At 31.9% G+C, this 24313-nt stretch overlaps 2 protein-coding genes across 2 annotated transcripts; both read left to right on the top strand.

The window, feature by feature from the left end:
• Positions 1 to 11855: 11855 nt before the first annotated feature.
• LOC131937680 (ankyrin repeat domain-containing protein 17-like) lies at positions 11856 to 17777 on the top strand. Its single transcript, XM_059295285.1, has 10 exons — positions 11856 to 14386; positions 14538 to 14601; positions 15095 to 15143; positions 15599 to 15791; positions 16015 to 16145; positions 16267 to 16329; positions 16778 to 16882; positions 16989 to 17061; positions 17517 to 17638; positions 17730 to 17777. Exons 1-10 carry the CDS (start codon positions 11899 to 11901, stop codon positions 17775 to 17777), a joined length of 3336 nt encoding a protein of 1111 aa, XP_059151268.1. The 5' UTR covers positions 11856 to 11898.
• A 351-nt stretch (positions 17778 to 18128) lies between these two features.
• Positions 18129 to 23255, top strand: LOC131937677 (serine/threonine-protein kinase sepA-like). The gene is made up of 6 exons (XM_059295283.1): positions 18129 to 18369; positions 18565 to 18725; positions 19774 to 19893; positions 20042 to 20171; positions 20675 to 20855; positions 22916 to 23255. Exons 1-6 carry the CDS (start codon positions 18153 to 18155, stop codon positions 23163 to 23165), a joined length of 1059 nt encoding a protein of 352 aa, XP_059151266.1. The 5' UTR covers positions 18129 to 18152; the 3' UTR covers positions 23166 to 23255.
• The last annotated feature ends 1058 nt before the right edge of the window (positions 23256 to 24313 follow it).

The following is a 24313-nucleotide window of genomic DNA, read 5'->3' as shown; positions in this document are numbered from 1 at the left end:
CTTCCCGGTAAACTAAATATAGTAGCATGTATTAAAATCGTCTATACTATAAAGCTCAATTTTTATAATGTCACTTTAGAATGTTTTAGACAACACTGCTAAAAATATCTCTTTATATAATTTTCTTTTTGGAGACGATAGAAAACACCAAGCTGTAAGCGCGCTACCTATCACCCTCACCCCTACATGGTCTGGTGAGTGTGTTTCACGCTAAATGTTTACAATCGTAGAGCCGGGTTTAGGGACGGCTATTAGGGGCAGATAATTTAGTTTGAAACGATTTTAAACTTGAGGGAGGTAACTAAGAATAGTTTACTTTCATGTTGGTGAGGGTGGGATAGGGGTTGGGGAAAGGAGGGGGGTTATCGTCCAAAACGATCTACTGATAGTATTTTTAAGAAAATATTTTCAGTGGCAGCGTTGGTACTGTCGAACTCACCAATTATGAATTACTGAAAAGTAGAAAATAAAACAACTAAATAGCGGCGTATGATACGCCGTTGGACGGCTCATGTGTATAAAACTAGGCAAAAGTCAGTACAGTCTGTGTAGAAAACTAGGCAAAAGTCAGTACAGTCTGTGTAGAAAACTAGGCAAAAGTCAGTACTGTCTGTGTAGAAAACTAGGCAAAAGTCAGTACAGTCTGTGTAGAAAACTAGGCAAAAGTCAGTACAGTCTGTGTAGAAAACTAGGCAAAAGTCAGTACAGTCTGTGTAGAAAACTAGGCAAAAGTCAGTACAGTCTGTGTATAAAACTAGGCAAAAGTCAGTACAGTCTGTGTATAAAACTAGGCAAAAGTCAGTACAGTCTGTGTATAAAACTAGGCAAAAGTCAGTACAGTCTGTGTAGAAAAATAGGCAAAAGTCAGTACAGTCTGTGTATAAAACTAGGCAAAAGTCAGTACAGTCTGTGTATAAAACTAGGCAAACGTCAGTACAGTCTGTGTAGAAAACTAGCCAAAAGTCAGTACAGTTTGTGTATAAAACTAGGCAAAAGCCAGTACAGTCTGTGTAAAAAACTAGGCAAAAGTCAGTACAGTCTGTGTAAAAAACTAGGTAAAAGTCAGTACAGTCTGTGTAGAAAACTAGGCAAAATTCAGTACAGTCTGTGTAAAAAACTAGGCAAAAGTCAGTACAGTCTGTGTAAAAAACTAGGTAAAAGTCAGTACAGTCTGTGTAGAAAACTAGGCAAAAGTCAGTACAGTCTGTGTAGAAAACTAGGCAAAAGTCAGTACAGTCTGTGTAGAAAACTAGGGAAAAGTCAGTACAGTCTGTGTAGAAAACTAGGGAAAAGTCAGTACAGTCTGTGTAAAAAACTAGGCAAAAGTCAGTACAGTCTGTGTAGAAAACTAGGGAAAAGTCAGTACAGTCTGTGTAGAAAACTAGGGAAAAGTCAGTACAGTCTGTGTAAAAAACTAAGCAAAAGTCAGTACTGTGTGTAGAAAACTAGGCAAAAGTCAGCCTTCTTGACGACAAAGAAAAAAAAGCCGTCGTGAAAAATTAGTCAAATTTCCGCCGCCACTCGATACGACAGCTCCAAGACGCCAATGTTAATGGTGGTTTAAATGATCATTTTCTTGACTTCCTAGCGCCGATAGCAACTTGATTTCTAGCACTGCGTACACAAACAGACATTGGACTCAAACATTGGTACTTCTGGTAACCAAGGTAATCACAGAATGATGGTTAGTTACATGTCAAACATTGGTACTTCTGGTAACCAAGGTGATTACAGAATGATGGTTAGTTACATGTACCCAAACAGCGTTATTTTCAAGAATAGTAAAACATGTTAACCCTAAAACTCTAACACAAACTAAATTTAAAACAGGGTAACTCCAAAAGAGGCTAACTCTAAGACAGGCTAACTCTAAGACAGGCTAACTGCAATAGATGGTTTCTTTACGTGACCCAAACCGTGATCGTTGTTAACAAGGCCTAGTTAGCTTTAAAACTCAATCAGAAGCTGGCGGTATCTAAAAGACTATTATCTGTCATGTAAAAGCAGCAAGATCTCGAAGGGAAGAATAGTTCTTATACTTGCTTTATCTCCTTAGTTTCAAATAGTTAAAGAACTATATTATCTGCCCTTAATATCCTTCACCAATTCGACCCGACGATTGTAAACTTTCTTGTGAACCACATCTCACCAGAGTGTTAGGGTGATCGCGTCTAGCTAGTTATCACCCCTTCAGTTATTTAATATAGTAGTGTGATTGGACTTTGCTAACTCCCTTTAGTTGTGAGACCATTGAAATAAATTTTAATTTAAATAAAATAGATAGATTTGTTTTGTCATCGAACGTAAACGTATCTAGAAAATTTGAAAAACATTGCTTCATTATAAGTTGGTCAAAGCTGAGTTACAAGATTAGTCACAAACCCACTAACGAACAACCATTGTGAACTAAATAAAAATCTTTAACAAAAGTCATTGTCTTGTACAAATATTACCGATTCAATGTATTTAACGGTGCATGATCCCAACGAGAGGATTAAAATTGAAAGGATGCCAATGAAGTGTGTATTGTAATTAGGTGTCGTAAAGAGATTTTTCCAGAATAATATTATTGAAAGAGGGAGAGTGGCTGTGTTGTGCAAAGTGTTGTTTTGCTTCTACAGTGTTATGTTTCTGAAAAGGAACAACTGATGTGAACGAACCAAGTTTTTTTAGAAAAATATTCTTTAGTTGTTCTCTTCCTTAAACAAGTCTCCTGATTGCCTTCAAGGTCATGTCCTCTGTGCAGCAATAGTGCAAGTGGTCAATGTCGCTAATCGGGTTTTTCTGGGCTGCCTTTTAAAATTATTACGTCTGTAGGAATAGTCCTCACACAAGCATTAATTCGGTCTTCTCTTTGCCTGGTGTGTAAATTTGTCGTCCTACTGTACTGTCTTCGGTATGATGTAGGAGAAGCAAATGTGTGTGTGTGGGGTGGGGGGAGGCGTCGAAGCCTGTCATTTACGTTGGAAGTCCGTTTCTTTATTGACATGTTTACACATTTTCGCAAGTGGAATACTTTGGTTTGCCAATGATGCCTTATCCCCTTTTTTACGGAGTGCCGTTCTAAATAAGTGTCTTATTATTTGCATTATTATATTGCTTAAAGAACTTCTCTAAGGAAATTTAATTTCAAAATCGCTTTATGGCACAAATATATATTTGTAAATATATGTACCGTCAGGAACGTAGGAATTTTTTTTTTAAAATTAAAAACCATACCGGAATAAACTGTAAAATTTATTAACTAAGAACATTGAAATCATTATAACAATCCATTTTGTAATTTTCACACATAAACATAACATAAAAGAATAATTGGGGAATAGGTTTAGTGTATATTTCTATATTGGAACACACCTTAGGCCTTCTTCTGTACAAAACACGGAAAAAGTTACTGACATGTACTACTCTTTTATTCTTATTATTAGGCAAAATGCTTCATCATACTAAATATAAGCGGTTTAAGTATGATTGCTGTAAGTTCATAAATAAAAAAGGCTTATCGTTTTTAAAAGTACCGAAAAATTAAAATGGTGGAAGTTTTTTTCAGGTTTTCATGACAACCTAAATCGTTTTCAACCATTTTCTTTTTGCTGTTTAATACATACTTTCATTTGCCAAACATGCTAAAAGTATTCAAGTCTATAGGTTTCAAATCTTAAAAAATAGAAATAAACTAAGCTTTTCCCTTAAATCTGACATAATGTAAGCTTAGACTACCTCATTGGTTGAACGAGCTGCACCTTTGATTTTTTATATCACCATCTAATTGTAACATCTCCAGGAGACATTCTTCCTCTTTTTCATATAAATAATTCTCAGTTGACTGGATATCTAGAAAAAAAATATACGAATAATTTAAGTATTTGGTCATAATAGAAAGGAACAATTTATGTATCTTATTGATATAAAGTCGGTTTGGTCTTAACTAAAATAATATGCACTATATATTATATGCTGAAAAAGAAGACCTATTCATTCAAGTACAACATTAAATAGAAAAAAAATCGGATCAAAGTTTATGCAAGCCTGCTTTATAGTTTGAGGACCAACTATTACATCCTCCTTCACAAGATATGCTTTCCCCATGTGTGTCAATATTTCATGACAACGCCTACTAAAGACCATAAATTCTTTTTACTTTCTCGTATACGAAGTACAGAGGAAGTATTGTAATCTTGCAAAAAATCGAAATCGAGAGTCTCTTAAATCTCGACGTTTTACGCATCACTGGGTCGGAAAAACATAGGTTTGCAATTTTCTCGGTCAGTCTATGTGTGTATGTATGTGTTTATGTCTGTAAACACGATAACTTTAGTACCGTTACAGCTAGGTTCATGATAAGTACGGTATCAAATGTGTAGCTCTGTATCATCTTTTCAAATCTTTAGGTTAAACGGAAGTGAAACTTATTCTACTTTTGGTTTTTCAAAAGCCTATAACTTTAATACTGTTCATATAGATATACGAAATTTCGCGTATCAGTATAATATCTAATTATCTGCCACCTACCAAATTTGGAGTAATTTTTATTGAACGTAAGTAGTACTTAACGCTATTTTCTATTTCTTGAAAAACGCATAAGAATTTTTAAAGTTTTAATATTCCGCACTATTATACACATATTGTTTGCTATTCAATGGGTGTGCACTTATTTTTTTACGAGATTCTATTATATTTTGAAACGTTTAAGTATGTAAAAAGTGATTCTTATTCTTCTTCGTTCTTAATTTTTAGTGTTGGAAGGGATCGAGCATTATCGGTCAGAGGGTTCGACTCGAGACTTTTTTTCCGAATTTAACAACTATTAGCTATTGTCGACTCGACCACGCCTCCAACATAATTAAGTATATGTGTCAGCTGGTTATGCGCCATTGAGACCATTGACACTGATTCCAGTCAGCTTTTCTTTTTTGATTTGCTTCTATAGCCTTTGTCCAACAAAGAACAAACTACAAGGCAGCAGTTGTTTGATTTTGGAGTTGTCTCTCCTAGAAGAGTGGCTGTCATTAGTTAACGAACCTCATCAATCCGTGGGTTCAGAAGAGTGTCTGTCCCTAGCTAAAGAGCCCCCCTCCCTTCCCCAAGGAAGAAGTCTAAGCCCCTCCCCGGAAGAAGGTTTAAGCCGCCCCCCAACACATCTAAAAAGAAATAACGTCATCGATACTCTATAATAAAAACACTGACATTACCGCCTAATTCATGTGTCTAATCTTAAAAGTATTTTCTGTGCAGAGTTTCTTTCATGTATCTCTTCCGGTAGGGGCCAATTCCCTAACCCCCCCCCCCCCCCAAAGTCTAAAGCCAGCCCCACCCCACCCCCCCAAAAAATGTATATAGAAAATGTATATATAGAATTTTATTTGCCATGTACACATTCAAGTGCCCCACCCCCGGAAAAAGGTCTGAAAGAGGCACTGTCTGCGTTAGTGATCCCGCCATCTACCCGTGACACAGGGGAGATAATACTATTAATTTGAATCAATCAATTTAAAAAAAATCATCTTAAATTAAAAATAACACAGGCGCTTAACTGAAGTGACAATTATAAGTACAGTCAGTAGATAAACAGTTTTGCTATTGTCGAGGTGGTTAGGTATTCAATCACTGGCCTTGTTGTGTTTGTAGTGACCCACTGACCTATTTGGCTTGTCTGCCGTTTTTAAAACAAAGAAAAAAGTTTTTAGTTTTTTTTTTAATTAAATGTCATGTATAGTCTTACTTTTAGTCTGTAGAGAAAAATTTTATTTGTCGCGTACAATGTTTCCGTCCCGTTTTAATGTTATTTAATGTATTTATAATATGCAGCCGTCTTGTTTATGTGTTTATTGTCATCGTCTTTTGATTATGGCGTTGTGGCTATAATCCTAAGTCTTTTTTGTCAGATGATACCGTCTGTCCCTAGTATTTGTACGGTTTTGAAGGTGTATCTGTCAGTCTATATATATATATATATATATATATATATATATATATATAAATATATATATATATATATATATATATATATATATATATATATATATATATATATATATATATATATATATATATATATATATATATATGTGTGTGTGTGTGTGTGTATGTGTGTGTGTGTGTGTGTGTGTGTGTGTGTGTAAATGCGACAGTCCAGAAAAGGCTTGATAATTACAGTGTGTATGACTTTCGTTCACTAATTCTTTACTCGACACCAATTAAGTGTGTTATACTTTTAAAAACCGATTAATAATGTCAGAAAAAAAATTCCTGGGCAGAGTTTAGAAAGTAGTTTGTAGCAGGCAATTCATTGTTTAGGCAAGTTTATTTTTTATTTTCTGTATTTGGAATAGTCTCTGATATGAAATGCTATGTAGTTTTATAAGTTTGGTTTTACAAGTGATACGCGATAGTGTATAATCAGAAAAGTTAAAACAGCAATCTTATTACAACTTGTTATGGTGGGTAGAGTTTCATAAATTTATTTTCCATAACTTAATTCAATGGCAAGTAATATATGTGCTTTCTTATGGTTTATTTTGATTATTTTTGTCAAGATAGTGATCAAGATGATTTTATTAAATTTAGATCTTGGTTTACAAGAATGTGTTTTGTTCTATTTAATTAGATGTTCGTGTTAAATAATTGTACATACACCATCAGTAATTATGCAACAATCGTATTGATAAATAATGGTGTGTAGTTCATTTCCCATCAAACTAATAGCATTTGAACCCATTACATTAATATATACTATAGAGAATATTGTATATTTTTCAGTTATATCCCAGTGATTCACCTGGTTTGTGATGAAGTATTAAATTGAAAAGAAATATAAAATATAAATAAATTAATATTTTAAAATGTAACAAAACAGAGATAATTACAATAACAGAAGAAATAAGTCTGTTTAATAATATATGCTTTATGAACAACATTAAAGTTAAGACTTACGATAGCCGTGTGTTAACGCAATGTTAAGTCTATTCAAATAACGTTCGTTTGCCTGTCGGTATTGATTTTTCCCAAGCACAATGCAATGTATTATTTGCTAGCCTATTCAAATATGTGTTAGCTAGACTTAATACTGTGTATAACCGTTCAATAAAAATGGCGGGTTCAGGTATCTTTCTGTACTCCATTATATATGCCAATCGATTTATGTTAAATGTGACCTAAAACAATCAATAATGTGATTGATTATTATAGCACGAAATACAGCATTGGTTAATTCGACTTGACCTTAAAATATGAATAAATTATAGTATATATGTATATGTTAATTTTATTTAATTTAAATTTAATGACATATCTGTCATGAATTGTAGCGAAATGTGTTATTTTTGTCCATTTTGTATCGGTGACTAAAGAAAACAACTAGCAAGCCTGCAACATCTATGATAAAAGTTATTCATGCTATTTATAATTGTTTTCCATTAAAAGTTTATTTCTCAGTTGAAATCTGTTGATAGAAAAGCAATTTTTGCGGTTTTTTGATAGTATATTTCTTTTCTAACAATAATTATTTTTAAGGGTGGAAAGTTTTGATACAAAAAGTTAATGAGTTGAAAAGATTAAGATGAAAATTTGAATCGTTTTAGATTCATGCCTAAGCGTTAAGTATTTGTTTTCTTTGTTTCTGCTTACACTTTTTGTTTCGTAAATCCATTTTTGACGTTATGAGTCTTTTTGACGACTTTTAGTTACACCTCAACTTTTTCACATTTTTTTCATTGTTACAAACAAATCAAAACTTTACAAGAAACTCACTAAAGTCTATAGATCTATGTTGATTTTCAAATAGAATTCTTAATTAGCTCTTTCAATGTTAAAATAGATAAAACATTGTTTTTGTCGATGCAAAGTATTGGTCTGATATTTTTTTATTCGCAATGTACAATATATTTTTAACAGCTAAATATATGTTTTTATTTTAGACTATTTAGCACATCATATACATCGGTAAAAAAAATAATTATGTTATATTCAGTTGCGGTTGCAATTGAGACTAATACTTCGTAAATGCGATTATTTATTTATTTTTTCGCTTGATTTAAACGTTCTCTCTTACAGAGTTTCTTCCAGGCATCTCTTCAGCCCCCCCCCCCCCGAAATGTTTTTACCCCCCCCCCCCCAAAGAACGAAATGAAATTTATATCATTTATATAGAAAATATATACTTTTAACAGTGTCCGCCCCCCCCCCCCCCCCGAAGAAAGTCTGCCGCCCCCCACCCCCGAAACTTTCAAGTGCATTATTTGTTTCAGACGTGTTAACACACCAAAACTCCCTTCTATCCTATATTAGTATTTATAAATTATCGATTTAATTTATTTGATTTGATTACACAATCGACGTGCCAGAGTTCTATTAAAAAACCTTTTTAAAGTTATTATCTGCCTATAATAGCCTTTTTAACTTGATTCAGCTCAAGATTGTAAACATTCAGCGTAAATCAAAGTTTAGCGGACTTATCGGGTGATCGCTTCTAATTAGGTATCTCTCCTTCAGTTATGTTAATAGTAATCTGAAATCAATGTTTAATGACTATTTAAGCATCTAATAAATTGAAAATTTGATATTCTTGCATTTTCTTAAAACGAAAAGGTATATGGCAAGTTTGAACGAAAGGGTGTATTAGAAGTGGGTCAGAATGGAATTTTAAAAAAAAAATTGTCACAAATCCACAAACCAACAAACAAATGGACGCTTTCAACAGAGGTAGGGGGGGGGGGCGCGACACCAACTGTAACATTTACAAAGGAAAAAAAAAGGGGGGGGGGTGACAATATGAGGTGCTGCGCCAGGCGACACATGGCCTAGCGACGCCACTGTTGCAAACTAAGTAAGCTTAGAAAAAGAAGGTTTTAACAAAATATGTTACATCCCTATCAGTTGCGTAGCGAGGGGGTGGGGGGGGGGGGGATGCGGACCACACCGGGTGACACCATTTAGGAGATGACACCAAGGCAAAAAATATCAAAATAGATAGAGAAAAATGATATTTCCACTTAATTAAGTGATTAATTCGAGTGTTAAAAAGTCTGTTAAGAGCAAATGTAATAAATCCCGTCATGGGTGGATGGGGGGGGGGGGGGGGTGCAAATCGAAAATTTGAGGGGGTGGGATGCAAATCGAAAGTTTGAGGGGGGGTGGAAATCGAAACTTGGAAATTTGTCCACGGGCTACGGGAAGGGTTGCTACGCCTCTGGGGGGTGACACCATTAAGTGCCGCACCGGGTGACACCCGACCTCATTACACCACTGATCCCTATACAATAGTATTAGTAGATATCTATATATATTTAAGTTATTCTCCTTTAAGTATTTTTTTACGGAAATCAAGGAAAAAATATGTTGGTGAAACTAAAATTATTCTTAAATTATTGAATGGATTTGTAATGATTGCTTATATTTATAGATCTACCGGTAAAAAGCGTAGAATCTACATTGAATAAGAGTGACCTCCCTGTTTACGTTTTTCATGATTTTTGAATCGTGTTTTTCTTAGAAGTAAATTTCTGTCTTGATATCCTAATATATAATTCCCCATGTGCGCACCTCTCTCTCTCTCTCTCTCTGTCTGTCCGCAAAATATTTTCGCCGGACATCACGTCAGAAACGGCAGCGATATATGGAGAACTTTATACGGACTTTTGTTGAAAATAATATGTTAGATGTTTTAAATGTATAACCACAATTTTATTTAAAGAATAAAAATAAAAATTAAAAGCGTATTCGAATGTAGAGAAACAGTATTATTTATGCAACCGGAAAAGCATTTATATATGTGAAAAAGAACGCATGAAACTGTGACGTCACTATTGCTTATACATTAACTAATGACGTCATCTGCCGTGTTTAGAATGAAAAGAAATGAACTATTTCATTCAAATTTGATTTAGATCTACGTACACTATGAAATGTATACAATACAATTTTTCCGGCCTAAACTCATAAAATTTATTTTATTTATTTGGATTCTAGATCTAGATATTCTAGATTCATCTATTCAAATAATACATTTCTATACTAAAGTATTTCAGGCCTTAATTACTTTATTGAAATCTTTGTTTATCTATGCAATTTGCTAATCTCTATAATATATAAAGCAAAGTTGTCGGGTGCCCGATAGGGCACTTCCCGGCGCCGTAGGCGCTTCAAATTTGACAGGATCTTGCCTTGGGGCGACAGAACACGGGGGCCGGTTGGCCGAAAAGTCTACGATGATGGGGTCAAAACTGACCTCGACTGACCGGCGCCTTATATGAGCTATAAATCGAAAAAAAGATGTCCACGGAGGAACCTCTTCATAACTCCTTAGGTCGTAGACCGACCCTCGGGCGAATTAATTAAGCATTCAAATTCTCAATGTTTTCGAAAGCCTAAGCAAAGCTGGGCAGCATGCCTAGTACTGATATAGATCTAGAACTAGATCTAGAATCTAACTAATTCTAAATCTAGATTCTAGATAAAGAAATCTACTTAGAATGTAGCCTAGAAAATGTACGTTAGTATATATATACTGTAGCCTCTATGAGTCTTGATCTAGATTCTAGATCTAGATCAAGTAGACCTAAAACTAAAAGTCCACTAGATCTAATCGGTAATTGTAATCTATCGTCAAGTATCGTATTAGGTACGCAAAATCGCCCGCGACTAGTAATGGGAAAAACCTTAAACTCCTTAAATTTTAATAGTTATTTCACAATTTGATGAGGATTTATGTTTTGAAAAATACAAAAATGTTTCCTTGTTTTATATAAATTTACAGGCACATCTTTTACTAAACTTTAAACAATTGAATTATAACTTTTCACTGAAAAGTTTTCAGTAATAAATGAAGACTAGCGATGTTTCCAACAGATGCAACCATCATGACCCATGCTCATAATCACTAAATTAGGCTTTTCTTTAATTATAAATAGATCTACTTATTTCACGTTGATAATGTCAAGTTCTTTAAGTTGTTAATGTCAATGCTAACGCTACCCATAATTTTAAGGAATTTCAAAGCTCAGGCTTTACACACTAAATTCTTATAGATTATAGGCTATAGGTCCTATATATATATATATATATATATATATATATATATATATATATATATATAGGGCCTATAGCCTATATAATCTATATGTATATATAAATATATTTATTTAGGCCTATTTATTATCTGTATGGTGATTTTGAAAAAAAAATAAACAAATAGCTTTGTGGTAATGAATAAAAAATAAATGATTCTTTTTTTTTACATCACACAACCAAAATACATCTAATGTGTCCAAAAATGATTCAAATTAACTACATTTTATAAAGTAGATTATGTGTTGTCTATGTGTTGGTCACCTAATAATTAGGGGTCATAAAACTCAAATAACTAGTTTCTTCGCATATAAGAACTGTGCTAAAAAAATATTTTAAAATCTGGACTAACCGGGACTTTGGTGTGGTATTTGCAAGTGCCTTATTCGGAATTCCCAATCTTATTTATCATTTTGCTGTTGTAAAATATGTTTTTTTTTTCTCTTAGAAGTAAAGCTACTGCATTGATTCACAGGTCCTGTAAATACTTCCACAAGGAAGAATTTATAAATTTATAGAATGTAGACCTACTAGTGTTGGTGTCACCTTAATTATACATTTCTTAATTTTATTTACAGCTTGCCTGCTTTGAAATGAAACTATACTCAACATCTATACGACATATGTCACAATGCAGGGTTTATTATTATCTTGGATTCTATCTTCAATAAACCTGTGAAATTACTACTAGATCTAGTACAACATATTTGATATATAAGACATTTAACATTAAAGTAATTGTTGCAATTTCCTTACATTTTCTCTGAGAGGATTTTTATTCTTACTATTTGAACATCATAAAACAGCAAGAATTTATCCTAATTATGTGATAAAATGGCAGTGTCTGATTTTACTAGAAATTGTGAACGTGATTATCATAAAGATTTAATGCATGCATATTATCTATCGTCACAAACATGTTTGGCTAAATCTGTAAATAAGTATAATGAGGGACACACAGCTTTGATGCTTGCTGCCAGATATGGGAATGAAAAAGTTATAAAAATGCTACTGAAGCGAGGAAGAGACATCAATCAGACAGACAAGTATGACTGCACTCCTTTCATGTTGGCTGCTGAGTCTGGCCACAGTGGGGCTGTAAAGCTTTTGTTTCAAAAAGGCTGTAATGTTAATGCTTGTAATCAAGATGGTGAACATGCATTGTTGCTTATTTATAATGAACTGCGGAGGGTATTTACTGATTTATCGCAAATAGTCAAAAGCAGTGTGTATTCAGAAAATAAGCAGAAACATAGCATTCAAGTGCATAAAAAAACAACAAAAGCCAACCGAGAGCGAATAGCTGAGATCTTGATTCAATGTGGATCCAATGTAAACACAGTGAACAAAGTATATAAGCAAAATGCATTAATGCAAGCATCATCTTGTGGTTGCAGTGCATCTGTCCAGCTGTTAATAAATAGTGGAAGTAACATCATCTCAGTTAACTCATTTCAATGTGATGCCTTGATGATTGCAGCAGAACATGGGCACCTAAATTGTGTAGAAATTCTTGTAAATAATGGCAGTGATCAGACAAGAAGAGATTATGAAGGCAATGATGCTTTGATGATTGCTATCAAAAACGGTAATAACGACATTGTAAAGATGCTGATATCAAAAGGATGGGACTTACATAGAGTAAATCAAGCTGGTTATGATGCTTTGATGGTTGCTTCTGAATATAACAATGTAGGATGTATAGAAATTCTTCTAAGCAACGGTTGCAATAAAACAGGAGTGGATCAAAATGGTAATGATGCTTTAATGATTGCTTGCAAGCATGGATACATTGATGTGGTTGAACTTCTGTTAGATAAAGGATGGAACATGCATAAAACAAATAATTTAGGTTGGAATGCTTTCAGAGTGTCAATTGGTAGTAGAATGCAAGGTCGATTAGAAGATAGAATCAAAGTGTCAAAACTTTTACTTAATAAGGGAAGTGATGTGAATGTTGTTGACAGAATGGGAGATGATGCTTTGATGCATGCGTCATGTGTATCAAGTCCAGAGATAGTAAATGCTTTAATTAGTAAGAGTAGCGATGTAAATCGTTGTAACAAAAATGGAAAAAATGCTTTAATATACGCAACAGAAGCAAAAAAGGAAGAGAATGCTCTAATTTTATTAAATAATGGAAGTGAAATTAATCAGGTTGATATTGATGGTAACAATGCATTAATCATTGGATTATGCAATGGACTTGAACAAGTGGTAAAGAAGCTTTTAGATAAAGGCTGCTGTGTTAATCAAGTAAATAAAGAAAATCAAACTGCTTTGATGCTGGCAGCTGCCAATGGTTATGTTATTTTTGTAGAAATGCTTCTCCAAAAGGGGTGTGAAGTAAATGTAATGGATAAATTCGGATATAATGCATTGATGTTTGCATCAAAAGGAGGGTATGAAAAAATTGTTGAAATGTTACTTAAAGCAGGAAGTGAAGTCAATATTGTTGACAGTGACGGGCGTAGTGCTTTAATGTTGGCATCAATAGTAAGAAATTTAAATATTGTCCAAATGCTTACTAGCACTGAATGTGATGTTCATATAGTTGATAAAGATGGAAGGAATGCTTTGATGCTGGCATCAGATAATGTAGATCAAACAATAAGCAAAATTATGTTACAGAAAACACAAGAAGAGAGAGAAGTTTTCATTCAAACATTAATTTTCAATCAATTAGAAATAGTGAAACTATTAATTAATAAAGGAGTTGGCATCAATGTTGTTGATTGTACTGGATCAAATGCTTTAGTGTCAGCCTCAAGGTTGGGTTATGAAAAATTAGTTGAGTTTCTTCTGACTTTTGATGTTCATGTAAATCAAACTGATAACTTAGGAGCCAGTTCTCTGATACATGCAGCATTTCATGGATTACCTGATATGGTTGAAATGCTGCTAAACAAAGGTAGTGATATAAATAAAATCACATTAATGGGTGATAATGCCTTAATAATAGCTTCATGTGAAGGCCATTATAAAACTGTAGAGCTACTGCTCAAAAGAGGGATCAATGTTAATCATGTTGGAAGAGAGGGATGGGATGCTGTAGTTACAGCTCTACTGCATGATCACGATGACGTGGTCGAATTAATTCTTAGGAATATTACTATGGTCCATGTAAGGAACTTATACATGCTAGAGGTAGTTATGATTGCTTTAGAAAAGGCAAAATTTAATCTTATTGAAAAGTGTCAAGAATATTTGAATACTTACAAGAGGGGGATAAGACAAAGGGAGTTGAACATAATAAAGAAATTATTTGCCTCCACAAAATGGATTTTTCAAAGTAACCGTAAACGAGCAGTGTTAAAACAAGGTAAATAATGTTAACCAATGTAACCTTTCGCTATCTGTATCTCTCTCTATTTCTCTATTGTTATATATGTATGTATATATATATATATCTATTTTGCTAGTGTCCATATTAATATTCATTTTTATAACAAAATAAAATGTATTTCTTTAAGATTTTATGACTGAGATTTTGGGATTAGAAGTACAAACAGACAATGCTTTATGTGGTATTAAAAGGTAAAGGTTAATAATGCATTTATTTTTGTGTAAAATATATATATTTAGATATTTTATATATAAAAATATATCTATTCCTATTCATACATTAATATGCATATATATATATATATATATATATATATATATATATATATATATATATATATATATATATATATATATATTAAGAGAGAGAGGGGAGGGGGAGAGAAAGAGAGAGGTGTATATTTGTGTGTGTATATTTTCCTAGATTCAGGATGTGTAAGACATATTGTTGCTAAACAAATTGTGAATCAGACATGATTTTATTTGCCTGTTGTAGTTATGTTGGTTTACATAGTAAGACATTTTAAGCTAAAATTTCTTTTATTCAATATTTCAATTAAAAATTATGTTTGATATTATATACTATTTGTGTGGTAACTTAAGAATGCAGTTAAAAACAATCATTATAGTAGAAAAAAAAGAATTGTTAAATAAAATTGCAAGTTTGTTATTTTTTATTTTACAGGTCGCTCAATATTTTTCTGACTACAACTTTATACAATAATTGGCATCAGGTAATTATTTCTTGTTTCAACCCTTTTTGAAGTATGGACTGTAATTAACTCTAGTTATGTAAAATTATATGATAATTTAATTTACACATGTACTGACTTATATTTTCTAATCACCCTTAAACAAATATTGATAATATTTTATAGCATTTATATTAATTTTTTGAAGGAATAATTTTTCACTTATTCAGTTTCATATTTTTAACATTTACATCTTCATTGTTAATTTAATATTACATGTTAACAAAATGTTGGCAACATGTAATAATGACAAAACATATGAAACTATTCTATTGATAGTGCTTGATTATTAATTAAATATTTAAAGTATTTAAAAAAAATTATAATGATATAAATGTAGGGGATGCTTGCATAGTTTGTAATATACATTAGTTTTACAATTATGTTCAGTTTTAATTTGTTTTATTTGAGTTCATGTTGTTTTTTTTTTTTGCTAGGTACCGACATGTGAGGAACTGTTGGGATGTGTTTCTGATATTATGTCAGAGTATACCAGTATGAAACAATTTGATGCTCTGAATTTTTTCGTCTACCAAAAAACCTTGCACATGTTGTACATTGAAATTTTTATTAAATACAAGGATAAAGTCACAGATTTCTTTTCCCTACTTCTTGAGCACAGTTACCCAGGTACATTAAAATTAAGTAAAATTGTTTTAATGATCTCATTTTAATCACATGTTTTATTCCCAATATTGTTGCAAGTATGTATTAATAATCTTGTTGTGCCATTTTTAAATTGTTTGTTTTTAAATTTATTTTGGCTGAAAGTACTTTATTATTTATTACTAAGTTTCAAACTGCAAAACTGCTGATTTTTTTAAAAAAATCATTTTTCACATCAAATTTTTAGATCTGACCATTGCTCATATGAGGGAAGTAAACCTCTTTAATACTGCGTCACCTAATTTTTCCATCACTGTTTGCCACTATCCACTAGAAATATTAATAGGAGGGACTTTTTGCAGTGTAAATTTCTCATTGGTAAAGTTGTTTACTATTGTTTAGCGATGTTATTAACTCTAATCCTGTATTGACAATTTTCTTTCATGTATGTATTATTTTATAAATGCAGTAAATAAGATCTACACCTATTTTTTTTCAGGAGTTGGTCAATGGAGAAGCATTGAAATTGTTTATTGATTACCTACACTCACAAAAAGGGCAGGTAATTTTACAATTGTGTCTTTTTAAAAAGCGTATCATTACATAATTATAATGATAATACATTTTCTTTTGTTAGATAGTTTTTATTGTGTATATTAGTCACATATAAAACATTAGAGTTCCTGATGTACATAGTTATATGTGATATACATAAGAAATTATAATTTTAATTAACAACACACACTAATCCTCTATAAATTTAATAATTTCTTGGAACAGACTTACATAAACATGTATTGACTCGTCCAAAATATATATAAAAATTATTATAATATATATCTGTAATTAAAATGCATATTTTAAACTCTAATCAGATAAGCCTTGAGTTTCAAGTGCAAAAAGCTTAAGAATCCATATAAATACTAAAATAAAGCTTTGTAACTATTGTGTGTGTGTGAAGTTTTCCTGTAATAACATCATTTGTTTATTCTTCCATTTACTACTTTCAGATTCACACATCATATTATATTACCAAGAATATTATTGGAATATTATTCAACATGTCAAGAAAAGAAGAATTGAAAGGATACTTTAATTCCACTTACATAAAAACTGTAAGTTAAATCTAACATTCAAATCTTTTCTTCTGTATTTTGTATCAATTTAATGTTGTTTTACTGACTAAACTCAACTATGTTGATATTTCTCACTTTTGTGCAGGCACTTTTGGACATAACTTTTTGTGATGACATTTTAAAATTAAAGCACTGGCTTATTCTAGAACAGGAAAAAAGTAAGTTGATAAAACTGCCCAATTCTTGTTTTAAGGCAAATTGATTCAGGTGGGCAACGGTCAGAAGAAAATAACAAACCAGCTCCATAAAACAAAGTATATGATCCACTAGATTAACTAGTTTGCACATATGAAACAAGGCAGGTGTTACAACACCACTGATTAAACAATAGGCATATACACTTTAGTAAACGAGTTCACTCTCTTTAGCATACACCAACACATTTACAAGGGGAAGTCACTCTCTTCTCTTTTAAAATTCTTACCTTTTAATTTGACTATCGTCATAAAGTTTTCTTGGAAATATTTGTACAAATTAAACTAATCACATTATTAAGTAAAAGGCATAAATCAGTGTAACCTTCATCTTTCTCTTATAATAATTGTAAGAGAATTAACAAAAAAATTTAAAAAATTTAACAAATTGCTAAATTAATGACATTTATATTCTACAGGTAATGATTCACATTTACGTGATTTAATTCAAAAGGGAATTGGTCGGTATGAAAGTTTTCCTCTTTCTATTTTTCTGCAAGCATTTGCTAAGCTTGTAAGAAATCAGCAAGAAAATATTGAGGTATTTTCTTTTTTATTTTAGAAGAATTTTGTTTGACTAGCCTTTTAAAAATGTCGTAAATCACAGTAAACTTTTAAATTTATGAAAACAGATTATGCAACTTCTAAAGATTTTTAAGCCTACCAGCTTACAGTTGTAACCTAGCTGTGTTAGTGTCACTGCTAAAGTTTGAACCCTGACATTCTATACAGTATCAAGGCATTGAATGAATTGCAAACAGATAAACCAGTGTATCCTCAACAAAAATTATTCTAAATGATAGGCCAAGTTTTATTTGAACACTCTTGGTAAACAATCGATACTGAAATTAAAATTGACGCAAAGCTCTTTTTAAGAACACATACAATAACAAATGGAATTTAATCTAAAGTACATTTTTAAAAAAATTCCTATCTTTTTTATTATTTTTTTTTAAAAACATTTCAAACTATTATATAACATTCAAGTAGGAGGTCTTCTTTCATTTTTACATGTTTTGTAGATAGCTCCAGTTATTGAGACCCTCACACAAATTATGGTCTTTAATAGCATTGAAGAAAAAGAATGTGCTAGTGAATGTTTAAAAGAGTTGGGCCCTGGTGAAAAATACAGTCATGAGATCATAACCAATGAAAAATTGGCGTACAACCTACAAAGGCAGCGCAGTTCCCAGACCAGCACTATTTCATCCAATATCAATTCAATGTTTTGGACAGCTGGAAATGCCACTGGAATTTTACCTACAATACCAGGTATAAAGAAGCTGTTCTTTTTATTTTATCCTGACAGCATATATAAATTTTGCAAAAACTGCTAAATATTACAAAAATAACCTAAAAATAAAATTATTTTAGTCAAACTGTTTTGCTTAATGCTATGCATTTTTTTTTTATTTGTTATTTAAAAATTGCTAAACTTACATCATTTTCTTTTAAATTTATAAACAGATAAATTTGTTTCTGGAGAATTCCCCCAAAACTTTGACTTAGAAGTGACATCCATTGGTCGAGGTACATTTGGTAGTGTACACCTGGTCATAGATTTGAATAAACCTGACGAAAAAAAAATTGTCGCCAAAAGACTTTTGCTCAGTACATTAAACAAAATGGTAATAATAAAATATTTCTTTTACTCAGGTTTTATTAATTTTGAGAGTAGTCCTAAATTAAATTAAACAAAATAGTTATAATTAGCTATTGCTTTCACTCAAATGTTATTAATTTTAAGAAAAGTCCTAAATTAAATTAAACAAAATTATTACAATAAAATATTGCTTTTACCCAAGTTTTATTAATTTTAAGAATAGTCTTAAATAGTTGAGTTCCATAACAATATACATTTAATGATTTAAAAAAAAATATTCTTATGCATTGCATGATCTATAAAGCATACAATGGAACAACTAAGAAACATTTACCTAACTTTGGGATATTTAAAAATAATTTTCATTTTATTCATCAGGAAGCTTTTTCAAATGAAGCTTTAATCCTACTGAAATAATTTGTATTCTATTCATTAGGAAACCTTTTCAAATGAAGCTTCAATCCTACTGAAATAATTTTTATTCTATTCATAAGGAAACATTTTCAAATGAAGCTTCAATCCTACTGAAATATTTTTTATTCTATTCATAAGGAAACCTTTTCAAATGAAGCTCAATCCTACTGAAATAATTTGTATTCTTTTCATTAGGAAACCTTTTCAAATGAAGCTTCAATCCTACTGAAATAATTTTTATATTATTCATAAGGAAACCTTTTCAAATGAAGCTTCAATCCTACTGAAATATTTTTTATCCTATTCATAAGGAAACTTTTTCAAATGAAGCTTCAATCCTACTGAAATAATTTGTATTCTATTCATAAGGAAACCTTTTCAAATGAAGCTTCAATCCTACTGAAATATTTTTTATTCTTTTCATAAGGAAACCTTTTCAAATGAAGCTTCAATCCTACTGAAATAATTTGTATTCTATTCATAAGGAAACCTTTTCAAATGAAGCTTCAATCCTACTGAAATATTTTTTATTCTATTCATAAGGAAACTTTTTCAAATGAAGCTTCAATCCTACTGAAATAATTTTTGTTCTATTCATAAGGAAACTTTTTCAAATGAAGCTTCAATCCTACTGAAATAATTTTTGTTCTATTCAAAAGGAAACTTTTTCAAATGAAGCTTCCATCCTACTGAAACTAAAACATAGGCGTGTTGTTCAATTTCATGGATATAAAAAGGATGATGATGATATTTTAATATTCATGGAGTATATAAGACAAGTAATGTTTTTTTTTTAATTTTTATATTGTTGAAATTGATGTTACTGATATTGGCATATTTTTACTTGGTATGTACATAACTTTTTCTTTTAAATTAATTAATTTATATGGTGTATAACCGATTCATTTTATTTTGATGCCTATTTAGGGTACCCTCACTTCATTTATTTCCAAGAGAGGTAATTTGGATGAAAAATGTACTCAACATTTTACAATCCAAATTCTTGAAGCTGTCAACTATTTGCATGAAAATAATATTCTGCATAGAGATATTAAGGGTATTTATTTTATTTACATCTTTTGTAAACTGAAAGCATAGGATAAATAATCATCTAATTATTACCCAGAAGTAGGTATTGCAACGTAAGAAGTTTAAATGTGGTCTAATGTTAATATCAAAGGATGTTGTGGTCAGTTGGTAGATCTTACTACTAATAACTCTCAAGTAATGATTTCAGATCCTGGGTTCGATTCTGCTGTATGTCCCTGAGTCTACACAGCTCTGATGAGTACCTGACTCATGATAGGGACAGAAAAGTTGCTGAGCATACTACTGATAACACTACCCCCATATGTGAAGATCATTGAAACAGATGAACTCTAATTCATCTGCCCCATGTATCTAGAATATGTGTATCTTGAACATGAATGGGAGAATATGTTGATGAAGTTAATATCATAATATTTAAAGTTTCTTGAAAAACAAATGGTTACAAACCTAGAAAGAAAAATGATGACGTTTGTAATTTTAAACAATATATTTATTTTTAAACTAAAACAGGTAATAATATTTTGATGGTGGATGAGTCAAACATCAAACTAACTGACTTTGGTCTCTCAACAATTTACAATGAAGATGAAGGGGTTAATGCAGGAGGTGGCACAATTCAGTACATGGCTCCTGAGTTGATTACATGCTCTGAGGGTGAAATTTTAAAGAACGCAACTAGTCTGGATATATGGTAGTTACTTTTCATTTATCTTGTTCAGTCTTTGTTTTTTGTGATAATATATATTTCAAAACAAAAAAAGGTGATTATCTGTTGTTTTAATTTTATTTTAAAATATTTATTTTTTAACTAGTTTCTGATTTCATTTTCTTACATTATAAGTAAGTAGAGTAAACCCTTCAAACTTAATGGTCCATAGAGCTGATGATGTAATATGTTTCTTCACCTCAGCGTATGATGTGATTTTGTGGTCAGCACTATGCACATTTCTTTCATATTAGTAATATGTAATTTTCATAAACTCTACACTAAGATTTTTTCATAATAACTTTCAAAATATCAAAATCACTTTCATTATGTGATTTTTAGAGTTTGATTAGGCTATGTATTGTATATGTTTTTACAATTGAATTAATTCTTGCTTATGCAAAGTTTTAGATAATATTATTGTGAGAACTGCTGTTGTTACTTTTAAATTTGTAACATAATACTAATTAATGATAATTATACTAATGGCCTTTGTAAAAAAAAAAAACCTTCCATAGTGAGAAGTTCTATTTAACCGTAGTGTTTATTCTTGCCTTCTGCAACTAGGGAAACTTAACAGTTTTATTGCAAATGGAATCTTTATTATCCTCCTTTCCTGTGTGTGCCCAAGACCCAATGAGTAGTGTTGAAGTAGAGTTCATCTGTTTCAATTACCCTAGCATACATATGAACAGTGTAGTCAGCAGTTTGCCCAGCCACCTTTGTGTGTCATGTACCCAACAGACCAAGACGAACTCAAGCCCCAAACCTGAGACATCTGTGCCAGCAGTCATTAGCTCTATTATCCATTATCCAACCACATCATCCCCACACAAATGAAATAGCTGCTTAGAAAAATATTAATAAAATGAATATGAAAAATAGATTTTGAGGAAAAAAAACTGTGCTCTATATTCTAATAACAGAAATAAAAAGCTGATTATTTATAGAAGTACATTTTTATTCAAGACAAATACAATATTCTTATAAATAAAATACAATGCATAATATTTATTATAAGTAAGTTTTAGTAAATTTGAAAGGTTATAAACCATCAAAGAAAACTAGCTAAGTTCCTACTTACCTAGGCCTATCCTATAGGGCTAGGCCTGCTATCTACTTAGTACTAGATTCCAGGGGCGTAGCGAGGGGGGGGGGGGTGCGGACCACACCGGGTGACACCATTTAGGGGGGTGACACCAAGGCAAAACATAGCAAAATATATAGAGAAAAACTCGAGGGGGGGTGCAAATCGAAAGTTTGAGGGGGGGGGTGCAAATCAAAAACTCGAGGGGGGGTGCAAATCGAAAGTTTGAGAGGGGGGTGCAAATCGAAAACTTGAGGGGGGGGGGGGGGTGCAAATCGAAAGTTTGAGGGGGGGGGGTGAAAATCGAAAATTTGAAAGTTTGTCCCTGGTAAGGGTCTCTATGCCTCTGGGGGGGGTGACACCATTAAGTGCCGCACATGGTGACACCCGACCTCGCTACGCCACTGCTAGATTCTAATAAATAATTAAAATGTAGACTAGATTTAAGATTTTAACTAAATTTTGAACCACTCAGTGCAGTTAAAAGTTGAGTACTATAGTGAATTATTATTGTTTTATTGATTGTTTAAGATAGTTAAGAACCACTCCACTATACTCATCTATAGTATTACCAGTACTACCAGTATTACCAGACAATGGTAGGCGTAACGGCACCTTTTTCAATGTGGGGAAAAATTATTAATTCTCTTGTATTTTAATGTTTATTATTAATTTATTATAGTTTCAATAGCTTATTAAATTGTTTTAGACATTTAGTATCTTTGCAGCTGTGATTTTGATTGCATCGAGGTGCAAACTGGTAGTTCAAAGTTAGGCAATCCATCACTGAATACCGGCACTATTTTTTTTACAAAAAAATCACAAAGTATCACAATAGTTATAACATAAAATGTAGGGCCTGTGTTACCTGTATCTATATGCTTATGCCATGGGGCTTTTATTAATTAATTTGTCAGTTGTTGAGTTTAATGTTTTCATCAATTTTATTTTCTTACAGGAGTGTGGGCTGCACTGTTGTAGAAATGCTTGTAGGCAAACCACCACAAAGTTCTTTACTAACACCACAGATTGCCTATAGAACTTTTCAAGGAGAACCTCTGAAATATCAACTGCCTGAATCATCTTCAGCTGACCTGAAAGAGTTTTTGAACAAGATTTTTCAAAGTGATGCACAGCTGAGGCCAACAGCTGATTGGCTGCTGAAAAATGATTCATTTGTTAAAGTAACCATTAGTGATGATGTCTAGTCTAAAGTTGGATTTGATAATGATATAAGTTAAATTTATCTGGTAAAATATGTGATTTCAATTGTTACTATAAATATGTAAATTTGTTTATACTCATGTAACACATATGGTTACCAGCCAAGGGGGATAAAAATATGAAGTTTTTATTCATTGGGTTGCGGCCCTGTGGGACCGCAACTGAACTGTTGACGTTGTTTTTTTTATGCTTTTGTGAGCGATGTTACCTGTGTTCCATGTCATGTGACATGGGACTGTGGGTAGTTTCATGCCTAGCCGTGTCGCACACGCAAGCCTGCTGTCTGTGAACACGGTGACCAAGATGTAGACCTAATGAAGGTAGTTATATAAATTATGTTTGTTAAAATACTTATTTGTGTATTCCTGCTAGTGCTGCATGTGCACACTAGTTAGGGTGAGTATTAATATAAGTATTTATTTGTAGTACTACTTATTGGTACTTGTTGGCAGTACTGTGTACTGGCCAAAACATATTTTATTATACCCGTGTATATTGTAGCCTACACATGGTGTTGTCAGGAATGTAACTTTTTTTTTATTTACATTTGTTTTAGGGCTACAGTGTTTGGATTTGGATTTAGTATTTTTTCTTCTTGGCTAGTTTGTTTTGTACTACTGTGTTGCATCGCCGTCATGGCTCGATGCTGTAAATAAAGCGAGTACTTGACAACAACTGTCGGTGTCGTTGTGTACTTAATCTCAGGGTCAGCCCGTCTTAACCATAACACCTCAGTGGGTAAAAGCATCCCCACTGAGTGAGGGTTACACTCACACTTTGATGCTTATTAAGCATGTTAAGGAGATAATCCAATTATTAATGTATACTTATTTTAATGTACTGGTACTGGCATTATAAGTTAAGTATATTGATATTTTCATTCAAAGAACATTTAAAATAAATTCATTTTTAACATTGGCACTATATATGGAACCTGTCATAGTTTATTACTGGTGCTAAAACTTTAGGACATTTTATATAATGAAACATGTATTAAATTTAATATTTAATTTCTAAAAGCTTATACATTTTATGTGGTTTATACTTGACAGTTAAAAATTATTTATTTTGAAAATAACTAAAATCTAAGTTAATTTACAAATTAGGCATGTATTTTTAAAGTAATTTTATT

The sequence above is a fragment of the Physella acuta genome, unplaced genomic scaffold, assembly GCF_028476545.2.
Source record: "Physella acuta isolate Inbredline_101_S28 unplaced genomic scaffold, ASM2847654v3 ptg000218l, whole genome shotgun sequence".
NCBI lineage: Eukaryota > Metazoa > Mollusca > Gastropoda > Physidae > Physella > Physella acuta.
Note: the sequence above shows the minus strand (reverse complement) of the source record. Positions and strands in the feature narration are given on the sequence as shown.

Excerpts from the sequence above, each read along its gene's own strand:
- LOC131937680 (XM_059295285.1), top strand. The coding sequence starts at position 11,899 with ATGGCAGTGTCTGATTTTACTAGAAATTGTGAACGTGATTATCATAAA. Across the intron at positions 16,883-16,988 it reads ATTCCACTTACATAAAAACT|GCACTTTTGGACATAACTTT; the intron begins GTAAGTTAAATC and ends ACTTTTGTGCAG. Across the intron at positions 17,639-17,729 it reads ATCAGCAAGAAAATATTGAG|ATTATGCAACTTCTAAAGAT; the intron begins GTATTTTCTTTT and ends TTATGAAAACAG.
- LOC131937677 (XM_059295283.1), top strand. The coding sequence starts at position 18,153 with ATGGTCTTTAATAGCATTGAAGAAAAAGAATGTGCTAGTGAATGTTTA. Across the intron at positions 20,172-20,674 it reads TCTGCATAGAGATATTAAGG|GTAATAATATTTTGATGGTG; the intron begins GTATTTATTTTA and ends AAACTAAAACAG. Across the intron at positions 20,856-22,915 it reads GCAACTAGTCTGGATATATG|GAGTGTGGGCTGCACTGTTG; the intron begins GTAGTTACTTTT and ends ATTTTCTTACAG.